The 23,529-nt window shown below is 51.1% G+C and overlaps 1 protein-coding gene across 1 annotated transcript; it reads right to left on the bottom strand.

Moving 5' to 3' along the window:
- Window positions 1–1,689: 1,689 nt before the first annotated feature.
- LOC144145763 (uncharacterized) lies at window positions 1,690–22,918 on the bottom strand. The gene is made up of 2 exons (XM_077677479.1): window positions 22,735–22,918; window positions 1,690–4,738 (listed from the first exon to the last, which is right to left on the bottom strand). Exon 2 carries the CDS (start codon window positions 4,704–4,706, stop codon window positions 1,836–1,838), a length of 2,871 nt encoding a protein of 956 aa, XP_077533605.1. The 5' UTR covers window positions 4,707–4,738; window positions 22,735–22,918; the 3' UTR covers window positions 1,690–1,835.
- Window positions 22,919–23,529: the final 611 nt, after the last annotated feature.

Below are 23,529 nucleotides of genomic sequence, written 5' to 3'. Positions count from 1 at the left end.
CCTCTCATATGCCGCACGGGAAAAACTCGAAATTAAAAAAAAAAAACATCGCTGTTTTTAGTTCTATCAACTGTGTGTTTGTCGCATAACGACCAGCACTGGTTCAGTCATGTGTGAATCTTTATCGCAGCCTTTCTTCAACCCCGGTTTGCGTTTCAGTCAATAAAATGATAAAAAGAGCGCCGAACGAACATTCTCAGATGAACGCACAGTTATGCGGCATCAGCGCATGGCGCACGCTGCCGGCTGCTGCCAAGCATCACGCCCGGTCGGTAGGCGCGCCGCGCAAGGCGCCGCTGCGCGTCGCATTGAAGAGGATCAAAGTGCTGCAGCCGAAATCAAGGAAACTGACATGCACAAACTCTAGGGAGGGCCACGCATGCGCCCTCCGCTATCTCGACAGCAGACGCTGGGCCGGAAGGTGTCGCACCGATAGTTTTCGTGCACCGCTCGCTTGGTCCGGTTTATTCTGTGACCGCCTGTACATTACACTTCAGGTGTGTTCATCTTTTTCCTGTGGGCTTGCTAAGCAGAAGCCCATGCGCACCATAGATGCGACGGCGATATGTGCGTATTGCGGTGTTCTGCTTGAGTTCAGTAAAACCTAGTTATGACTTCGGGCAGTAAAACCACGAATACGAGGCTCCAATTACGTCGCATCAAGTGGTAGACATATGAACATGTTAGCTTTATACAAAAAGTATATATGCAAGCCTACGTATTTACGCGTGCGTACCATACACGGGCGTGCGATATTGAAGCGCGTATATAAAAATTAGAAATTAATTTACAGTTGCTCTCCTGGCTTGTGATAATTACTTGGAGAAATATCCTGGCTGAAATTACGTTATGCTGATTTGACTGCCAGAGATTTTTATAAATCCGTCGATGCTTATCACGAAAACAAAAACGGGGTTTACCACAAAAATGCATTCAAGAGCTCGCATTTGAACTGCCAGACCCAAAATTTTTGGTATTACTAAAACATCTTGCTTCAAAATATATATTTATACTATACAGTCATTAATTATTAAGCGCATCACCACATTTGCTTCTCGACTTCGCGTGCAAAAAGTTTTCATTTGTTGCTTTATTGAAATGAAAGCAAGCGATTGGACAGCCTCAGCTGCTTGTTTGTTTCAAAGCAGTGGAGTTGAGCCAATTTAACAACACATAAGTGAAGGTCGGTTGGCATATTACTTGGCAATGAATGTAGTGTCTAAAAAGAGTCTACAAAAGCGGCGCCCAGCAAAGCACCATTGGAGCCCAAAAGACGCGTTTTTTTTTTTTTCCACAGCAGACATTGATGGGTTCAAAAATTTTCATTTACCCGCAGCTTCTATAGCTTCCAGAAAGTTGAAAGAACGTGAACGCTTGTTTAACCTATGTTTCCCGATTATATTTATAAGGCATTGTCGATTACTATACACTTGCAACTACTATTTTCCTTTCGCTCCTGCGAGGCCATAGGAATGCCGCCGGAAGCCTCCGACGGAGCGACCGGTCTGCCGATCACGATCTCCCGGCTTCGGACAAATTCCGCACGGCGTCACCAGCCTCGCTGGAAAGAGCGATCTGGTTGTTTACAAACATATCTAGTCATAAAAGGACGTCACAATGGCAGCATAAAAGAAAAACAACAACATATATTTGACATTATTCTTCACATCATTTGTAAATGATACAGGGAAAACATGTTCTCAAACGTGTCCGAGCTCTCTCTCAGTACACTGAGTAAGAGCACAACGAACGGGAAAGAAAACACCAGTACAAAAGTTGAGGAACTGGTACTCCGCATGCAAAGGCCGCTTCTGGCATGGTCGGGGCAACAAGGCTCACAGGAAATTTCCCTTTTGTACAAGTACAATGGGCATGAGATTAGCGATGTTCGCCAGTTGACAGTATGCAATGCGAAAGTCTCCGTCAGAGAAACGAACATAAGTGTTCTCGTAATCTATAGCTTCCACTTCCTTTCCGTAATAAGAGTACCCTTCCTGCTGGTCATCCCCAATGGAACGATCGGAGTCCTCATCTTCAGAGTCGCTGAACATTAGCCTGATGCGCCGCCATTTGGGTTTTGGTGTGACAAAATCCTCATCCTCGCTAGCTGTTTCATTCGCCTCCTCTTCTTTTGTGTCAGAGGGTTTCGGATTCACAGCTATTTCAGCATCTCGGCTTTTTCCCTCTTGCACAAAGTCATGTGTGACATTGTCCTGCTCTGTCCGGTTTTTTCCCTTTTGCACAAAGTCATGTGTGACATTGTCCTGCTCTGTCCGGTTTTTTCCTTCTTGCACAAAGTCATGTGCGACATTGTCCTGCTCTGTCAAGTCCACCCGTTTAACAGACTGTGGTAGCGTAGGGTGGACGGATTCCTGGTGTTTCAAGAGGCATTTGAACAGCTTGTAACCTTTTAAGCAGTGGCCACAATAAAACATCACTTTCCCCTGTTTAGCAGGTTGGCACGCTTTAGGAATGCCCACTGCTACTGGCTTCTCTATAGGGTAAACATTTTCACAGGGAGGTGCACAATTGCTGGTATGCGGGTCAACCGTCTTGCTCTGGTCACAGGGGTAGGACACACTCGCAGTACTATTAGGGTTTGCCTTGTTTATTTGAGGAGTCTTATTAAGTACAGTCTCTTGCCTGGCCAGAGAATTGGAGTTTGGATAAACATGGCACACCTTCTGTTTGTTTGAAGTCACAGGCCTTTTGCCAAGTGGAATGGCCTCAGAAATGTTCATGCTATCCAAGAGGGCCTTTTTCCTACAAGAAACACTTTCGCTGGTAATTTGTGTAGCATCTTTAGGAGGCAATTTTGGTGCGACATCGCTGGTAATTGGCGTAGCATCTTTTGGAGGCCATTTCGGTGCCACCCCTGGAATGCTTGTTTTAACTGATGAAGGCAACGCTGCAAAATGGCTGACACGAGACTTGGTTGCCACTACAGGCATCTCAGTGACCTCACTTACACTGTCGTCCGCTACAGTTTCTGCTGCCGAACTTGCTGGTGCCTCGCTAGGACTCTTGTCTTTGGCGTCATACTCGAACTCGCTTTCCCATTCGGACAGAACCAGTGAAGCCACATCTCTTAGGGAATTTCTTTCAAAGCTCTTCACCGAGAACTGCAGGTCCTCATGGCAACGGTTGTGGTGGAGCATCATTTGCTTTCTGTTCTTGTAGCCCCTGTCGCAATAGCCACAGAAGAACTTGACACCATGACCCAGAGACATGTGCCGGAAGTAGTCCAGCGCTTCCATGTCACTCTGGCAGCAAAGGCTGCACGTGTAGTGCTGCGGTATATCGATGACAAGCTGCTGGTCTTCGCTGTCAGAAACAGACTGTTCTGTGCTGTCACTGGGTCCAACATTGTACTTCATCACAACGTTGCTTTTAGTGTTTTCCACATCACCATCCAGTGCGCAAGTCTCCTGTTCGGTGGGACTAGCGTCCTCATCTTGGGGGAAGTCGAAGTGCTGATGTACCTGGATTACGTGGTCATCAACAGCTTGCTGGCTACCGCTTAGAAAAAAGCAGCCCTTGTAGCAGCAACGAAGCCATGCTGTGTGCTCATCTACAAGGTGTGCAAAAAAATCGCCCAGGGAGCCATCTTTAAGCAGAGGGCATTTGAGACAGCTGAAGCTTGGTTGCAGGCTGTGCCTGTCTGTCATGTGCTGCATAAGCACAGCTACATCGTAGAAGGCAATGCCACACATGCATTGCGTTTCCGAGATTTCGAATACTTGTGAAGGGGCACTGCCTATTGCTTGAACTTCTTCCGATGGGTAGTCTTGCACTGGCTCTGACTTTACATTCGGGAAGAGGGCCACTTTCGTTTCCTGAAGTCCCTGCGTGCCTTCAATCTTGCATTGACTGACGACAGAAGTAGCAATGGCTGCAGGAATGCCTTCGCCAATGTTTTCCTTGCCCAGCTCCTTCAGCGCTTTGAAGGACTGCGGCATTCGCTCGCTACGACAAAAGATTTTGAATGGGTTGTCCGGATGGCAGCGGGCTACGTGGACAACCACTTCCCAGTCGTTCTGGCTCCCAAAGGGGCAGTAGAGGCAGTGAACTGCGTACAGGCCATGCACATGCAGATAATGGCCGATGAGGGCACCTGGCATGTCAATTTTCTCGGAGCAAATGTGGCACACCAGCTTTTGGCGCCCCGCATGGTCTTTGAGAAGATGCTTCAGGAAGCGTTCCATGCACAAAGTTTTGAACGTGCAGTCACCTGTACATGCATAGCACTCAATGTGGCTCTTACTGGCACACACCAGCCGGGGTTCATCTGGCCGCCTTGCCTGGCAGGCATACCAGAAGAAAGTCTTCGACTTGTGTATGATTAGCCCATGCACCCGCATGTGAGTCACGGTCCGGGATCTGTAGAAGCACAACGCACACTGCAAGCTCGACGAGCCATGTGTTGAGACCATGTGCCGGACAAGGTCGGCGTCACCAGTGGCAACGTTGCAGTACGTGCACTGGACGATGGGGTCCTGGTGGGTGGCCAGGTGGTGCAGGAACGAGCCCTCTTCATCCGTGCAGAAGTCGCACGAGCTTTCCATGCATTTGAAAAACCGCACTATGCTGTGTGGCTCCAGCTGGCTCGCAAATGCACTCAGGGTCTTGCTGAGCTGAGAGGCGGTCAACAGGTTCAGGAGGAGAAGCTTGTTCTGCAGGGACTGCACATTTTCCAGGTGACTCATGGCAGGGATGGTGGCTTGCGGGTGATCGGCACCTTTTAGAAAGAGGAAAGGGGAAGCGGGGGAAAAAACTTGTAACAAGAACAGAAATTTTTGCACACTATTGCATTATCTGTGCAGGGCTTTGCACCTATCCCTGTTACATCTTATTCAGTGCCTTTAAGAGTAGGGGCGCTGTCAGCTTAGCCCTTTCCCAATGGAACGTTTAAAGCGAAGCTTTATATGGCTACGTGTAAGGAAAATCTGGCGGAGCAGTCCCGTGTATGCAGCTACTGTCGAAATCACAGCTCAAGCAATAACGGCAGGTGGTGCGGGCAGAGCGCCGTCAATATGACACTTGCAAACTCCAGCTGCATGTTACTTCAAAATGGGTAGGCCACGCGTCACATGTAGGACACCGGCCGCATGCCACAGCTTCACTTGTTCATACCTGCCAGGTTTGCCGGGATGGCATTAGGGAGATCTTACTGGTGGGGTGGGGGGGGGTACTAGCTACAACAGAATGGGTAACTTTACACACATTTTTTTTATTTGCTTAACACTGTGGGCATACTGGGTCTGGCTACGGGACAACAAACGACCCCGGCTAGCCTCGTTAGAGACGTTGAGCGACGATGTCAGCTCGACGCCCGGAAATGACCCATCCAAAATGCCCCAGAGAGGTACGCGGCGTCCACAAGGGAGACGCCGCGACGGGTTCGACTCACCGACACAGGCGACGACAGGCTCCAAGGGGGCCAGGACGAACCAGGGGGTTTATTGGCCCAGTCGTACAGTGCATAATAACGCCAAGACCGGGTTAAGAACTACACTGTAACGACGCGCGTCCTACGGCGTCGCCCAAACAGGCGACCATGGCCGAGGTTGCACGCGGGCCGCTCGCAAGGTGACCAGAGGCCTACCCTGCGCGTCCGATCAGGGCCAAACAGCGCCCGACCGGCCGGCGCGGCGGGGAGGAGACGAGCCCGCCGGGGACAAGGAGCGCCCCGGTATCCGACTCCCATCTCCTCCATTCCCCCATCTCCCCTATCCATGGGACAGAGCCGGAGCAAGAGCCAAGAGCCAGAGCAAGAGAGAGCGCGAGCGCGCGCGGCGTGCTTATAAGGAGAAGGGGAGAGGAGGCAGGTTCCCGGGCGAGGAGGAGCGACCGCGGCGGCAGGACAGTCGGTGCCCGCCGGCGCGTCGGCCCGCGAGGTGACGTCACGTGCGCGGGAAAGCGCGCTCGTTCGAACATCGCGCTCGCGGGAGGAGGAAAGGGGATCAAGCGGATCCCCACATCCCCCCCTCCTCAAAACCGAGCCCGGTCTGAAGGACCGGCTCGACAACTGCAGGCACAGCACATACCCTACGAGGTTACAACGGAGTCCGCGAATGTCCGCACGTTGGAGTCCACGCCGACACGCACACACGCCCACACTTCGAAGACACGCCGTTCCAGAGTTCGACACAGCGCCAGAGTGGTCGGCACGAACAGGGGCCGTCTAGATGACTCGCCAGGACACCGGAGAGCAGGCCCAAGACCGCCAGGCCGCGGGCAGCTTCACGCCGGCCGCTCGAGCAACAGGTTCGAGGGTTGAAGCCGCCAGGTGTGGCTCGACCAGCTGCAGCAGGAGATGGCCACCAAAGGTTGGAGTGGCAGCAGCCGCAGGGTGCCGTACCGGCTGAAGGTCCCGAAGAAGCACCCAGGGCGCGCTCGTCGAAGGCGCCAAGGAGGGGAGCCGCGGCGAGCGACGCCGCACGAGGCATCGTGAGGGAGTGCCCCGAGAAAGCGCCGGAGCGCCCGAGTTGCTTGGGTGTGCCATGGCCCTGGCGAGTGGCGACGTTGAAGCCGCTGGTCGATGCAGGATGGCGTGTGGCAAGGGCCGTGTGTGGTGCGGCAACCGCACCGCTGAAGAAAACCGGGCTGGGGACCGAGCCAAGGTACAGTGCTGCGAAAGGGAGACGAAAGGCGAAACCCAAAACTACCTGCCGGGAACAGCGATAGGGGTGTGCAAAGGCTCGGGCCGAAAAAGCGGCCGTAACGCCGGTGCCGCGAGAAACTGGGGAGAGCTAAGGTAGCCGGCATTCCCCGTTTCGCTTCGTCGGCGGCCATCCTCCCCCCCTTCCAAAGCGTCGCTATCGGCGACGAAGGCATGGAGGGAAGAATACTGGAACGAAGGGCGTGAGGCCCGCGTCGTTCCCTAGGCCGCCGATTGAGTGGCGTGCCCTTCTCCCGCGGTGTCTCTCCGACATCCGCCATGAGAGAGGGTCTACCTGGCGTGTCACGTGGGCTAATTGGGCCAATTCGTGGGCCCGTCGCCTGACGTGACGCGCTTCCGCCCGCCACGGAGAAGAGGGGGCAAACTCGCTGCCCGGCCGGGCGTCGCGAAGAAACCAAAGAAACCTCTCCGTGGCTGCGGCGTTGGCGCTCGCTGGCGCTCGGTAGGGTTGGTCATGGGGCGGAAACGTCGCCCCGCGCCAACGCTCCGCTCGGACGTGAGGACGCATGATTAGGCCCGCGGAAAAAGCCAAACGGGTGAATATCGCGGTCCTTTGTCCTCATCGCGCATGCCTAGCGCTTCCGCAGGGCGAAAATGTCGCCGATCCGCGAAGCAAACAGCGGCAGCCCGAAAGGAACCGACGACTACGGCTACCGGGGTGGAGTCCCCAAGTGTACGCCGCATTTTGCCGTGGTTGCGCCTCTCGATTGGGTGCATGAAGTGGGATAACTTGCGTGATCCGGACTTCGCGCTGTGGCATGCGCGGCACGAGCGAGAAGAGAAAAGCCTCCTCGCTGTGTGCGCGGCCGGACTATTTCGCAGAGTGACTCAACTTCGTAAAAGTCTTACGGTCGCTCGCTTATCCGGCCTGTCGCGAGTCGGGGAAGCCCAACGCGGCCTCCCTAGACTGCGGCAAATCGTCACCCTAGATGCGCCTCGCGGGGCATTATCGGGTGAGATTTTATCGGCAGAACTCCCATCCGCTCCTTGCAAGCACGGGTCCGAGGCAAAAAATAAAAACGCGCTTGCAGCAGCCTGGCTGCATAGCGCACGGGACCTACCGCAACACCAGCGGTCATCAGCCTCCGGCGACAGCGTCGCCCGCTCCATCTCGGAGCGCGACTCACACAGAGCCAAACGACGTACTATTTACATATTTACAAACGGACCTTACTGCTGCGTTCGGAGGAGGTTTGTTCTGCCAAAGGCGATGCCGGCGGACAACATGTGGTCCCCGGGTGCGCCTCTCGTCTGGGGATTGCCATATTCCTGGCTGCGTTCCCTTCGACGATCGCACCGACGAACACACTCGAGCACGTGGTCGTATGTTCCGTCAGGTGCGGCGCGCGTCAGGAACTCCGGGTTAGCGACGGGGGCTAATATCCGCCGCCACGTTCGCGTTTCCCTTCCTTTAGCGCAACGGCAAGAGCGAGGATAGTGGAGATCAACTCGCTACATGCTTGGCCAGGTCGTGGAGCGGCACAACTTCGTAAAGTATTGCGGCCACTCGCCCCGCCGCCCGCGAGTCACGGAAGTATCGTACACCTTCCTCAAACTGCGGGTGCTCACCACCGTGAAACTCTCAGGGGGAATTTCCTTCGGTGGGATAAACTTCAGCGAGAGACATTGAGCATGTAGCAGATACGAATCCGAGAAAAAAAAAAAAAAAAACACGCCTGCAGCAGTACGAGCTGCAAAGCGCTCGAGGCTGACCACAATACCAGCGGTTAGTAGCCTCCGGCGACCGCGTCGCCCGCTCACACAGAGCACGACTCACACAGAGCCAGTTAAAATCATATTTACAACACGGATCGTTCTGATCACCGGGCACCTGCTCGTCTCTGCTGGATGCAATACCGGCTGACAATGGGTCTGCTCGGTATGCAATATCGCCCGGGAATTGCAACGTTTGCACGCTTAATGCATTCCCTTCGGGGCTCGCACCAACTGGCCGACGTTCAGCACGTGGCTACGGGGCCAGTCGGGTGCTAGGCGCGTTAGGAACATTCAAGCGGCCACGGGGGCTCACGTAATGTCCGCCACCACGTGGTGCTACTTCTCCCATTGCGCGCGGTGACGTTTTCACGGGCGCAGCTTATATGGCCAGCACGCGTGGTTCGCGTATCCGCTTAAGCCAGCTGAATGCCACGTGGTCCGTCTCCACTACGAACGAACTTTTGTCGACGAAACGGTCAAACTCGTTCAGAACGTGTGGCCCGATCTCTAAGTAGTCCGTAGCACTACGCGGCGAGCGGGCCGCCGTGCTTTGGAAACACGAGATCGTAAAGCGAGCTATGCCTGGGAAACAGAGTGCTCCCCAGTGGGCCTAGCTGTGGACTCAGCGCACTGCATCTCACGCGCGCCGGCAAGATCGACAACAAAGCGTCGTACAATGCCTGCGCGGGAATGTGCTATGCAGTCCCGGCCGTGTCGTGGGAGCAAAATGCGCTCTTTTGCGACAGGGCCTTGGCGTCCGCGCGTGCGATGATGCACTCGGTAGGACGAATGCGCGTTATCGTCGTCGGAGCAGGATGCTCCCCGACGAGGCGCAAGGGGCTCCTTGGCGAAACGCAAACTTGGCCACCAAAGCCGTTTGTCGTCTGCACGTGGAGATACATTGGCCGCAGGCTAACGTCGTCCGAGCAAAAGGTGTTCTCGTTTCCGACGTAGCGAGCGTATGGCTCTGCTCCAGGTTCATATCGTACGTCAAGTTCGCAGGCTCGGGATCGCCACTACGTTGAGTCGTACAGAACACAGGAGGTGCTGGCGCGGGTCGGGCGATAACTGCCTCGATCCGCGGACAGCGGTGAGCGGCGGGAGCACGTTACGCCGAAGCGTCGTGCTCGGAAGCCGAACCGCTCACCTCACAGTAAATCGCACAGGGACTAAGGCCAGGGGCCTGCTCCGTCGCGCAGTGTCGATACCGTGTTGGGCGCCAATGTGGGCATACTGGGTCTGGCTACGGGACAACAAACGACCCCGGCTAGCCTCGTTAGAGACGTTGAGCGACGATGTCAGCTCGACGCCCGGAAATGACCCATCCAAAATGCCCCAGAGAGGTACGCGGCGTCCACAAGGGAGACGCCGCGACGGGTTCGACTCACCGACACAGGCGACGACAGGCTCCAAGGGGGCCAGGACGAACCAGGGGGTTTATTGGCCCAGTCGTACAGTGCATAATAACGCCAAGACCGGGTTAAGAACTACACTGTAACGACGCGCGTCCTACGGCGTCGCCCAAACAGGCGACCATGGCCGAGGTTGCACGCGGGCCGCTCGCAAGGTGACCAGAGGCCTACCCTGCGCGTCCGATCAGGGCCAAACAGCGCCCGACCGGCCGGCGCGGCGGGGAGGAGACGAGCCCGCCGGGGACAAGGAGCGCCCCGGTATCCGACTCCCATCTCCTCCATTCCCCCATCTCCCCTATCCATGGGACAGAGCCGGAGCAAGAGCCAAGAGCCAGAGCAAGAGAGAGCGCGAGCGCGCGCGGCGTGCTTATAAGGAGAAGGGGAGAGGAGGCAGGTTCCCGGGCGAGGAGGAGCGACCGCGGCGGCAGGACAGTCGGTGCCCGCCGGCGCGTCGGCCCGCGAGGTGACGTCACGTGCGCGGGAAAGCGCGCTCGTTCGAACATCGCGCTCGCGGGAGGAGGAAAGGGGATCAAGCGGATCCCCACAACACATAGCAGGAAATGAACTGTTTCTTCGTACAAACTATTAAGCCAGACCACTCAAATGTTCGACGTGGCTGACACCGCCCTTTTCAGAAAGTCCTGGAAATAGTACTGCAACTGCAATACAAAACAGCAGGAACTGAACTGTTTTGTTGTTTCGTCTAAGCTAACAAGCTACACCACTGGAGACTTGCTAAATCTTCAGAACCGCCGTCCAGAACGGCCGTGCTCATGTGTAAATTGAAGCGGCGGTGGCGGCGCTGCGTTTCTATAAACAGTAAACTAACAATGGGTCGAACAGGTTCATCATCTACACATGGTCGACTACGCTTTTTAAGCACTTCACTGATAACGATGCCAACTGGTGTCGCGTTGTATTGTCAGGTATACCTCCCTCACATTGTGGCCACACTGGGAAAAAGATTTGGCCAAAGACGGGTGCATTTTCGGGAGATTTTTGTTTCGGTCGTACAATCGTACAAAACCATGAAAATTCGGGAGTCTCCCGGAAAATTCGGGAAACCTGGCAGGTATGCTTGTTAAACATCTGTACGAAGTGCATGGGTGCCTTTTTTCTATAGCAAACTGTGCCAGCAGTACTCTTCTACTCAGAACACCCACGTTTCAGTTCTATCCGTCTCTACGGGCAATGTAAACAAATGGGTTCCTTCTTTTGTACACAGCTGCAACTGCTTTCTAGTTACGCTATACTTGTTTTAGTCCTGGTCTTTTTCAAATCACAATGTGTTCACATGCACATGCAAAAAAAAAAGCATACAGATGGAAATGACAAAAACATTCATGCGCACAAAAACAGCATACAAATGAGAGCAACAAAACCGTTCAGGGCTGCTTCTCCTACTCAAAATTAGCCTCATGAATGTACATTTGCTTCCATGGACTTCACATGAAAGAAAGAAATTAAAATCAGGCACCCCTCCGTCTAACCACGAAAATGGTTGAATGCGAAGCGTTCTCATGACAAATCGTCTCGGCACAGTGGGGTGCAGGATTTTTCTGTCTAATTTTGCACGTCCACGCACCGCTCTCCAATTCACAACTGCTTCGACCATGTCGAAATGGAGCAATCGGATAGACGCCGGCTTCATAATGCAAGAGACCCAGGTTCGATTCGAGCCACCGGAATCCCGTCCCGTCACCCTTTCCCCGCACCCATTTTCACGTTGCAGATGCCATCAATAAGTACACAACAGCTTCACTTTAAAAGTGGGTAGGATGCTTCGTGCATGGGTTTCTTGACTGCAAGATCTCTAGGGCGCATGCCAGCTTGGAATCAAAGGTTTGGCATTCCACCCACAAAGACTGGTACTGGAAAAAGGTAAATTCCCAATTAAAAATTACGCCCACCTCCCCTCGCGGGAACCCTGGTGTGATGTGACGCTGAGGAGGGTTCAAGCGCAAGCGGAGAGCAACCGTCGACTGAAAGGCCGCCGGAGAGCGGCACACCGGTTATATGCGCAGCGCGCCCGAAGGAGAGGAGACCGCGGAAGAGAGAATTCTGCACATGCGCCGGCGCCAGTGCATCTGCCGCGGCTATGACGCAACACAATCCAACACAATCCACTTTAATCCAATCCAATGCCCCTCGCGAGAGAGTGTTCGCTATCGGGCAGGAGAGGGGATGAGCGGCGGAGAGCGCAGCTGGTGCGGTGAGGAGAATGGGGGAGGGGTGGACGCCGAAACGCCGACAACGCCGGATGGATGCAGGGACAAGGCGAGTGAATGAGATGCGTCGCATCTAAAAATGCTGAAATTGCAGTAGCACAAACAAGGCAGGTAAAGGAGACATTTATAGGAGGAGCCTTCTATTTAACAGTTCCCATTACAAACTAGCCAGAAGGAGTACAACCATCACATGCCTCAAAACTTTAGTAATAAAACATTACCAGCATGATTTTGACACCAGATGCAGCAATCAGGTAGATCATGATGATGATGGTTGGTGTTTAATGGCGCAAGGGCAAAGAGCGCCAGAGAAAAGTTATTTAATGGTTGAAGAGAAGTGATTACCACAAAAAGGTAAGTATAAAAACGTGTAAACCGGACACAGTAAAATCAATTATAGATAATGGTGATGGCTGGTGTATAGGGCCAGATTTGATTATGCATGGTAGGAAATGAGGTTTAAAAACTTAACGTCTGACAAATACTTAAACATGCGTTTTATGGTAACCATGGCATCGTCGCCCAGAAACAACGCTGGGTGTCGCGGAAGGTGACGTCTGTAGAGTTCTCTGAAGTGTTTGTGTCGTGTTGTGTCGAGTGCCTTGCATTGAATGAGTATGTGAACTACAATAGGGCCTCTCCGCACCTGCTGCACTGGGGTCTAGAAGATCCCGTGAGCAGATACGAGTGCGTTGCATGCATCTGCCCTATCCGTAGCCTAGCCAAGGCGACTTCTGTGTATCTGTTGTGTGAGTCAGCTGTGTACCGTCCCAAGTGTGGCTTTACTACATGTAGTATTTTGTCTGTTTGTTCACTCCAGTGTGATTGCCGTGTTCTATGCAAGTGTTGTCTTACGTGTGGCTTGAGGTCTGTATAGGGTACCGTAGTAATGTCTACAGTGTTCCTGAGTGCAGCAGCGGCGGCCCTCTCGTCTGCCAACTTGTTCCCAGCGATCCCAGCGTGTCCTGGGACCCAGCAGAGGGGCAGCTCATGCTTTTGCGCATACACAGACATACTGGTGTTGAACACAAGATTAACTATATGGTTTTTGGTGGGCTTGTGCGATGGTAGTGCACGAACACTACTCAAGGAATCTGTATAGATGACGGAATTGGGAATTTGATTTTCAAGAATGTGCTGTACGATGAGTAAAATTCCATATGCTTCTGCTGAAAAAATGGTTGTGTGTACGCTCATGGTTTTGGCTGCATTGAAATTTGGACCATGAGCAGCACAGGACACCATAGTGGTTTTAGAAGCGTCACTCTAAAATTCTGCACATGAGTATTTAAACTGCGGAGACAGAAAGTACTGCAGTATTGCAGCTCGTGGTACATGATTTTTGCCACGTTTCATAAAAGAAAGGTCGCAGGACACAGGGCGAACTTTCCAAGGAGGTAAAATGTCTGTAAAAACAACATTAAAAAAAACACATCTAAAAACGAAGCGCTGAGATCCGAAGATCGCTCTCTCACTCTAAGTGAAAAGGGCAGGGAACGGATGGGCGATTTACAAACAGCAGAGATGTGGATGTATTGTTAAAGACTGGATAAAAAGGATGGTTATGCAGCGATCAAATTTTAAAAGCATAAAGCAAGTCCATGTAAGTCCGTTGGTTCTCAGGGCTCCACTTGTTACGCACGACATACAGACTTTGGACCGGACTAGTGCGAAAAGTACCCGCTGAAAGACGAAGCCCCAAGTGTAGCTCTGGGTCAAGCATTCGCAACGCTGTTTTAGTTGCTGACCCATACACCACACTGCCATAGTCCAAACGAGACCCAACCAAAGCAGTATACAGGTAAAATGTCTGTAAAAATTTTAAAAGCATAAAGCATGTTCATGTACGTCCGTTGGTTCTCAAGGCTCCACTTGTTACACACAACATACAGACTTTGGACCGGACTAGTGCGAAAAGTACCCGCTGCAAGACGAAGCCCCAAGTGTAGCACTGGGTCAAGCATTCGCAACACTGTTTTAGTTGCCGACCCATACACCACACTGCCATAGTCCAAATGAGACCCAACCAAAGCAGTATACAAGCGCAGCAGGAGTTCTTTGTCAGCCCCATACGATTGGTGGGAGAGAACCTTAAGGATATCCATTGTTTTCAGACATTTATGCTTAAGTTCCTTGATGTGTGGAATGAATGTGAGCTTGCGGTCAAACAACACCTAGAAACTTATGCTCCTTGTTCACAGGAAGCGACGCCAATAAGAGTAATGTCTGGGTCCGGATGGACCCCACGCTTCCTGGAGAACACAACGCAATAGCTTTTTGCAGGGTTCAGTTTAAAGCCATTCTTGTCTGCCCAGCCAGCAAGTTTCTTGGTGCCAAGCTGGATTTGACGTCCGCAGATTGACATATTACATGATTTAAAGGATATCTGGACGTCATCTACATACATGGAATAAGAGATTGTAGGTGGCAATGCCTTTCCAAGAGAGTTCATCTTAATTATGAAGAGAGTGCTCAACATGCCACCTTGTGGCACACCATTTTCTTGCACATGAACCTTTGAGAGTGCACAACCAACTCTCACTCAAAACGTTCTCTTTGACATGTAACTAACAAGGGTGTTTAACAGGTTACCCGAAACACCGAATGGCTTCAGGTCACTAAGGATCCCGTAACGCCAAGTGGTGTCATAGGCCTTCTCGAGGTTGAAAAACACAGTTATACAATACTGTTTATGCATGAAGGCATCCCTGATGTACAAGTCAAGTGCAACAAGTTGATCGTTCGTCGATCGCCCCACCCTGAAGCCTGCCTGGCAGCTCTCGAGAAGACCGTTGTACTCAAGGAAGTACACGAGCCTGCGATTTATCATCTCAAGAAACTTGCACAGGCAGCTCGTCAGTGCTATAGGACGGTAACTTGAGGGGGACGATGGGTCCTTTCCCTCCTTCAAGAAAGCCACTACTATGGCTTCCCTCCAAGTGTGGAATGTGCCCCGAAAGCCATATTTTATTACATAGATGTAGAAGTGTTTCAACTGTCTGCGTGTAGGTGTTGTATCATTGTATATGTGATGTTGTTTGGGCCTGGAGCTGAGGGTTTACACGTGCTCAGAGCAGCACTCAGCTCATGCATTGAAAACTCTGAGTTATAAGATGTTGACCTGTTATTATCTAGTAAAGGCTTCTTTTCAGCCAATTGTTTGTATTTCATGAAAGTGTTTGTGTAGTGTGCTGAACTGGACACGTGTTGGAAGTGTTGTGCGAGTGTGTCAGCCTGGTCTTTGAGTGTGTCTCCTCTTGTGCTGACAAGAGGCAGGCTGTGTGTTTGTTGTCCTTCTAGTTTGCGTATTCTTGTCCATACTTTTTGCGTGTCGGTGTGGGAGTTCATTGATGTTATAAACGAGCGCCAACTATCTCGTTTTGCCTCACGGCGCACACGCTTTCCTAACGCCTTTGCCCTTTTGAACAAAAGGAGGTTTTCCGACGTGGGGTACCGACGAAGGGTACCGCACGCCTTGTTCTGGGCCTCTCGCGCCCACCTGCAGTGCTCATTCCACCACGGCCTCCTCTGATTCCGTGGGGCACCAGAGGCATGGGGAATGGACTTTTCGGCGGCGGCGAGGATGTGCGCCGTGAGCAGTTGAGCGGCTTCATCTACATGTAGGTGTCTTATGGTTGTGTGGTGTAGTTTGGATGTCTCTGTAAATGTATTCCAGTTAGCTCTTGCTTCATTCAACCTGTTCTGGGAAGATGAACTGCATGGGCCTTTACCTATATATGTTACTGAGGTGGGGAAGCGATCACTACCATATGGGTCAGAGCCCACACCCCACTCAAGACAAGGAAAGAGAACTGCAGAGCCAATAGCCAAGTCAAGAAACGAGTGTATTGTGTCCCATGTTATGGTATGTAGGCTGTTTCTTGTTGAAAAGGCATGCTCCAGAGGACATTAAAAACATCTCTATCAGGCGACCTTGGGTATCCATGCAAGAAGGTCGCCTGTGAGGATGTATGGTTCAGGCAGCTGGTCAACCAACGCCTCGATGTCGGAGCTCGAAAGTGCAAGATCGGGAGGAATGTATATGCAGCATACCGTTATCAACCTATTAAATATGATTGTGTGGATTGCTACAGCCTCAAGGACAATGTTCAAAGTGACAGGGTGGAATGCTAAGGATTTCCGGTCGATTATGGCCACACCGCCAGAAAAGTGTGTGCAGCCTTACCTGTCCTTTCTAAATACCATGTAACTATTCAAGAAATTTGTGTGTTTGGAATTCAAATGTTTCCTGAACACACATTACACTTGGCTGATTAGCATGCAGTATTTCGTATACATACATTATCAAGATTTCTAAAAAAAAGGCCTCTGCAGTTCCATTGGATTATGTTTTCTCTTCCCATTATGAAGTGTTCGGAGCTACTGGAGTGTGTTGTTTATGTATCGCCTTTCGGGGCTTGAACTCTCGGAGGGGCTTTTTAGGCCTCTCTACAGGTTTGGATGTAGGGATCCGTTCCTTTCGCTGCGACGCAAGCAGGAATGGTCTCATGTCCATCTCATCCTCGGATGTCCTAGGGGTGCCCGATGGACCAGGCCCCTTGGACTTTGGACCCGTTTGGGTGCCTTTCGTTTTGTGAGCCGCTACCGCCGAAGGTGTTGGGAGCATCACAGGTGGCACGGGCAGTGCGGCACAGGTGGGAGCCGATGCAGGACCCCCGGCGTCCATCTCCTCCGCATGCTCCAGTGGAAGCAGGGAGGGTGGAGAAGCAGGGGCCGGAGGGGCACCGGTCCCGACATTGGCTGTTGCCACTACAGCCGCTGCTGGCTCAGCGAGCGGTGCGGAGGCGGGTTGGGATGCCAGGGGAAACCCGATGGGGGTTGGGGGCGGGACCAGGTCCAACTCGCGGTACTGGGTCCCCGCTGAAACCAGACGCCGAGGTAAACCTCTTTCGCACCTCTGGGAAGGTGATGTTTTCCATGACCTTCACATTGATGATTTGCTTCTCTTGTTGGAATTTCTCACATTTCCATGCATATGCAGCGTGGGGACCCTGGCAGTTTGCCCAGGTGAAATTCTCAGTGTTGCAGTTCTCGGATGGGTGGTCGTGCTGGGTGCACTTTGCACAGGTAAGTCTGCCACGGCAGGAGTTTGTGCCATGCCCGAACCGTTGGCTCTTCAAACAGCGCCGCGGGTTCGGGATGTAAGGCCGGACTGGGCATCAGATAAAACCTGCGTTGACAAATTCGGGGAGGGTTGACCTGTCAAAGGTTAAGATGAGGTGCTTTGTGGGTAGTTGTTTGTCACCTCTACATATGGTTATATGCCTCACACCAGTTACGCCCTGACCACAAAGGCACTCCAGCAGGTCAGCTTCAGTTTCATTCACCAGGTCATATTCGGAGACCACGCCCTGGGAGCTGTTTAGGCCGCAGTGGGGCGTGACTCGAATGGCAAGATCGGCGATGCGGGTTTGTGCAAGAAGTTTATCAGCCTGATCCTGGCTACTGACCTCAACAAGGATTTCGCCGGTTCTTTGCTTTTTGGATTTATATGATTCGCTGATGACACCTTCAAGAAATTTGGAGACGAGAAATACTGACTTTGAAGCAAGAGTTCAACTGGTCAACTGATTCTATCAATAAGAAGCAAGAGTAGTTGTTCGGTTTCGGAAAACTCAAGTTAGGAAGCGGTGGAAAAGTAACTTCGGGGCAGCCCCTTTACGGGGGCCGATCATGTTTGGGTTGGGGTTTAGAAATACCATATGCTATAGTATAGAAGCAGGGGACGGGGGTAATTTCTTCACTCGGGTTACTCCTGATACCGAGAGAGGTCCCGGAGCTCCCTGTTTGGTAAACAGACAGGGAGCCCATCCGCCGGAGCTTGATCTGGGCTCCGACGGCCACCTTTTGATGTTTCTACCCTTCACCTTAAAGGGACCCTGCAACACTTGCCATCGACTACTAGTAATGTATTTTGGGATAAAGTCTATTGTCCCAGAAATCTCCTAACGCAAGAATTATGAAAATCCGTTCACAATTAACGTAACTACGAGCGATGAGAAATCGCGCATAATCGTTCCCTCTCAACTCGACCGCGACAGCGCGACGAAAGCTGCGCGCTCTCTCCCGGAGAGGGGGGCGGCTCGCGGCGTTCTCATCGGCGGCCTTCGATATATCACTTGCCGGGTAGTTTTCTCCTTTTCTCCGCAACGCGGAGGGGCCTATTTCCGGTCTGGTGCCACAAAAAAGCAGGCATGGGTGCCTGCTCGCAAGTGCGCGCTCGGGCTGGTAGGGCGTTTTTGAAGCAATAAACGTTTGTAGTCGAGTGGTCCCGTTGAAAGGGAAGTATTGAGCTCATCACTCAAACTCCGCACGCACTCAAAACACAAAAGAAACGGCAAAGCTGTGCCTACAGGTTCAGGCATACAAGAGGTTCGTACACAGCGATGACGACGACGGAAATGGGAGAATCTAGCCGCGAAGTTGACCAGTGACAGCCGATCGGGCAGCTATGGCCTATGTGACGTCCCTTAGGCCATGCATAATGAGGACAACTGAAGAGAGAGCGGTTGGTTTTTCTACGTCTTTCACATCGATTTGTGCGCTCACCGCTTCACGTGCACGTGTAATATTTGGCTCAGGTATTCCTGGCAGTGTAATCTAAACGTCGCGCAGGTTTACTTGCACTGCTCAAAGAGTGTTGCAGGGCCCCTTTAAAACTCATTACCACGGTCAGTTACAGCGTATGGGGGCTCGGGGTCCGCGGTGTCGCCAATACCGTCACCAAGATTACTCAAGGTGCCCTGTGCAGGGAGCAATCAGGTAGATTGCCTCACTATTGACACATACTCTTCTAACCTAACTGCAAATCATCTGAGGCCAAATCGAAAACAGAATTAAAGGCAAAAAGAAAGGGGCCAGCAATGAAACAGAACAATGGTGGCATTTGAAAAATTCACAAGATTTCCGGCAACGTCAAAAGGGGGTTGCTGTGAGGTACAACGTAAGCATTGTGCTTTGAGCTCTATGCCATCTGGCCTCGCATCTCCTATGGCGTCAATGGAAAGGTGTGCTCAAAGAAATACGCAACTCCATTCATTTATGCATACGTGCTGTTGTTTATTAAGTGCTTTTGACACGCGATTGTGCTCACTTTTTAATAACCGTGCACGCGACCATGGGATATAAAAAAAACTGGTCTGCAAAAAACCGATTAAGTGAACATGCTGACCACCGCCGGAGTTGTGGGTGTACACCTGAGCAAGATACAATGGTTTCCAGACAGTTTATAAAACATCGTTTCATCAAACCATCTACGACCATTTTATCAATATTTTAATTGTGTTAATTTCATCGCTGGCGTTTGCACTACCCTAAGCTGCCATTTGTCAGAATAGCAGATTCCTCTTTTCGATGGTATCTCTTCCATCCATTGCGTGGAAAAAGCTTCCTTATATGTCGACGTGTTTCTTTTTCTGCTTTTCTGTTGCTTTAAATCACATTTGTTTTATTGAGAATGTTTCGGGCCTTCATTGCTAGCTTTCAAGCATGGACTGTGTTTATTTTGCATTGATACCAAACAAAAGCTGATGAGGCAGAAGGGGTTTTTTTGCTGCTACAATTTTTGTGTGTTCTACTGAGAGGATAAGACATGTCACAGTTCTGTGGATTTTCTGCGTAGAAATCTGGGACGCCAAAGTCAATTTTATGGCAATAGCTCAGCAAAAAGCGGCTGCAACTCGTTTTATCAAAACCCCCCAAAAACAATTAAATGACAATGGGCTGCTACGACAACTCCACGATTGCTTTAAGTTTCATTTACTTGCTGTAGTTAGTTAGCAGCGAAGCTGTAAACATGACAGAATTCCCATTTGCTGCAAACACACAAACATCTACGGGAGGCAACGGGCGACCTCATATAGGGACCGGTCACTGCTCAGAGGGCGCGACGCATAAAGTACACCCAGCACCGCCCTGCGGAAGCTTGAGCTAACTTTGGGTCGGTGAGAGCCAGACGGCGGGCGTGCGTTCATATATTCGGCACCTCTCGGTTGTTTGTTTTTGCGATTCTGCGATTGTTTTTGAAAGGTGTCTCGTGCTTGACAACTGTTCTGGCAAAATAGTTTTCCCGTGTCTCAAGTGCTTCTGTGCGATTTCCAGACAATTACGGGCTGAACTACTACTGTTGGCCTCGCGTGCGCGAGAAGTTAGAGATTGCACATTCCCGCGCGCGTGTGCGCCGTGAAAAAAATTGATGGGACAGACATCGTTGCGAAGTCCCATTCTCAGCAAGAGAAGCTTATTTCCAGCGCCAATTCAGGTCCGTATTAATTTTCTCTTGTTTTACAGTCTAATAAAGTGACTCCAGCATATACAACGGCGCTCCACGACAGAAGCGTGTTTGTGTTGTTTCCTCTGTTCGCGCAATACAGTTACTTTTTCGGTTGCCCTTCTTCACCTCGGTTGGTGTTGTCACTAATTAACAACGCATTCCAAATGTTATTAGCTGATGACAAGGTAAACCCAGTTCCACGCAATGGAAAACCTGCTGATACAGCGGAGCTGCGGGCATTCTTTACGAAGATTCCGTTTAGTTTCGGCTTCTTCCTTGTGAGTAATGTTAGAGTTATCTTAGCGGCTAATTGTGATACAGCATGTTCAGGCCGTTCAGAATTCTCCAAAAAAATTTTTCCTTCTTCCACCCATCCTCTGCTTAAACAATAATAACCTCAACTTTCAGAGCACGCAAAATGCATTAAAGCCAGTGCAAGTGAATGCAACCTTGCCTTTAATAGCTTGCCATGCTCTCGCTTGGAATGCCTGGGCGAACTCTGTACACTTCAGGGAACTAAGTAGGGCAGTAAGCGGGATGCGTATTGACCGTCTTGACATTGCTTTTGGCATCACCCGCGAAGTGCTGTGAATATATTTTTGTGCCGCCTTTTTGCATCCATTCGGTGCCGTGAATGTAGCTAAAAAAGGTTACTGCTGATAAAACAATAGTGGCGGAAGCCGTAATACCTTGTGTTATGCAAATACTACGATGGCATGCGATTCATCGCAACGCGCGATGTGTATGGAACACTGAGAGCAAACGTTTTTGTTTTACGGCCGTTCGTGTCTGCGCTGCGCATAAACAGTCACCGTACTCATAATTTTCCTCCTTCCACTGACAAAAAATGTCATGGCTTTTTTACTGCTGAAATCCGTTTCTTGTGACGCATATTCTCCGGGGCTGCCCGAGAAACCTGTACAGAACGATGGCAGGCTGCCTTTCGCGATTGTGTCAGTCCTTCATGCAGCAGTAGCGGCGTGGCCACTAATTCTTTCCTGCAGCATTTTGATCCTTTCGGACCCTGCAACTTGCAATTATAACTGTTTCTTTAAAAACTTCCGCCACACAACGTCGAACCGCATGCAGTGCGCGTGTTTTTACGTGCGCTGAACGGCCGGTCGCGACATCCACCGGTGGGCCCAGAGTTGCTAAGCGGCGGTGAGAGATGTCGCTGCAGTCGCGCGCAAACTTCAGTTTCCGGCGCCTATAGATCAAAACTCTAGCCCTTCCAAGTTTCCATCCGAGTTGAACCGGAAGATATGTATGATTGGAAAAGGTGCAAGAACCAGAATGGTCAATGCTGGAATGTTCTAGACTATAAATACAGAAATACCTCTGTGGCAAATCTTTAACAAAGTTTCCAAGCTTTCCACAATGTGCACTACTATGGGGTTCTTGATGAAAGCGAAATTTTAGTGGTGGCCGTAAGAACCTCCCTCCCGCGTATATTTTCAAATGCCTTCAAAGTACAGCAAATTGTTGGTAAGAAGCCCAGGAGATGCACTTATGATGAAACGGCATCCGATTAACTGTCTGGAATCCAGATAACACAACTTCACTGAAACGAGCAAGAAGCAAAAACAGTGTAGTGACAGCGGCATGCTCCATTAAAAAAAAAAAAAAAAAAAAAAAACGAAGACAAGCGAGTCAGCGCAATTTGAGAGTCTTTCTGCAATAAAAAGCTCGCCTTTCTACATCATCCTCGCGCTGCTTTCGTGCGTCGATGCGTCTTTACTGGCCCGCTTTTGTTGTACTTGAAATAATTTATACTTTCTCCACACGTTACATCGATATGTTCGCCAGTATAAGCGCTAGTTTTACGTCAGGAAAGAGCCGGTATCCAGCGCCTTGGCGTAAACGTATTTGTGTCTCCTTTATCACGCCGCAGTTTTTTCCGATCCAGTATGAACCAAATAGCTCACGCCGGAGTATTTCCGTCAATCAGCGACCTACAAAAACGAAGTGGATGAGGAATTAAACCACAAATAAGCACGTTTAAACAACGATCAAAACATTCTATCCGTTTCATTCCCCGAAACTGACGGGACTGACGCGTTGGTAACTGTTCTTCGTTCTCTGACTTGGCCGACGGGTCCTCTTATTCCGAATTAAAAGTACTACAACTACTAGCAATACGCGCGAACAGAAATGCTTTATGGGACCCGTAACTAGCAATCGCTGTTAACACAACATAGACGCCACACAAAGCAACTCTCCGAATTTCCGAAAACAACTACCATACAGCGCACTATACACAATAAGCCAGCCGCTGAAATGAAAAAAGACGTCGTCCGAAGGAAGTGGAGAAAGATAACACGAAAGCAAGTGATCGCATTATGACTTCTTGCAGTGCCTCGCGCGTCAGTACAGTTGATACGGCGGGGTATTTCTCGCACTTACCGTGCAGCAGTGGGCGTGTTATGGCACCTGTTCCTAATTTCTGGCAGGTTCACATACCAACATGACGAACAAAGCCCACTTCGACGCTGAAACGAAGCGGGGACGCATGTGCGCGCGCGGTTGTCTTCTCTTGGCTAAAGAAACTAGTAGACGCACGACTCTGCCAAGCCGTCCGCGCCCAAAGAATAAATTGTTTGTCCGCGCCATCTACCAGCCACGCGGGCGATAGTATGTGGCTCGCTGAAACAATTTTTTTCTCTTTCTTTCTCTCTCTTTTCTTCCTGTCTTTCTCTTTTACATCTTTTCTATTCCACCCCTAACCTCCTCCCAAGTCTTTTATCACCTCTTCCCCCTCCCCCCGCACTGAGTTGTATGCAGGTGAGCTCCCTACTGAGCTCCCCCAGTGTATTTTCCTTTCTTTCACCAAATCACTTCTCTCTCTCTCTAGCTGAAACAACGCCTCTGGCCTCGTTGCCTGAAACTAGAAACTCTATGCCTGAAACTAATGATTTTACCCACTGCCCAGAACAGCGATCTCCTGTGGCCTGAACAGGGATTTATACGTACCCCCCCCCCCCCCCCCCCTCCTTCCCCCAGAAGGATGTCATGACCCCTACTCCCACAGATTTCGCAACCACGAGCACCCTACCAAGGAACTTACACACACTCCCCCAAACAGCCCCCCAACACCTCCCCCCCCCCCCCCCCTAACCAGGAGGACTTTGCCACCCCCTAAATCGAAATTCTGGATAAACCCCTGGGCCTGAAACAGCGCATGCGCCATCTCAAAAAGTA

This window comes from Haemaphysalis longicornis, unplaced genomic scaffold (assembly GCF_048455015.1).
Source record: "Haemaphysalis longicornis isolate Haplotype H1 unplaced genomic scaffold, Haemaphysalis longicornis Haplotype H1 scaffold_7, whole genome shotgun sequence".
Classification (NCBI taxonomy): Eukaryota; Metazoa; Arthropoda; class Arachnida; order Ixodida; family Ixodidae; genus Haemaphysalis; species Haemaphysalis longicornis.
This window is presented reverse-complemented; position numbering and strand designations above follow the sequence as displayed.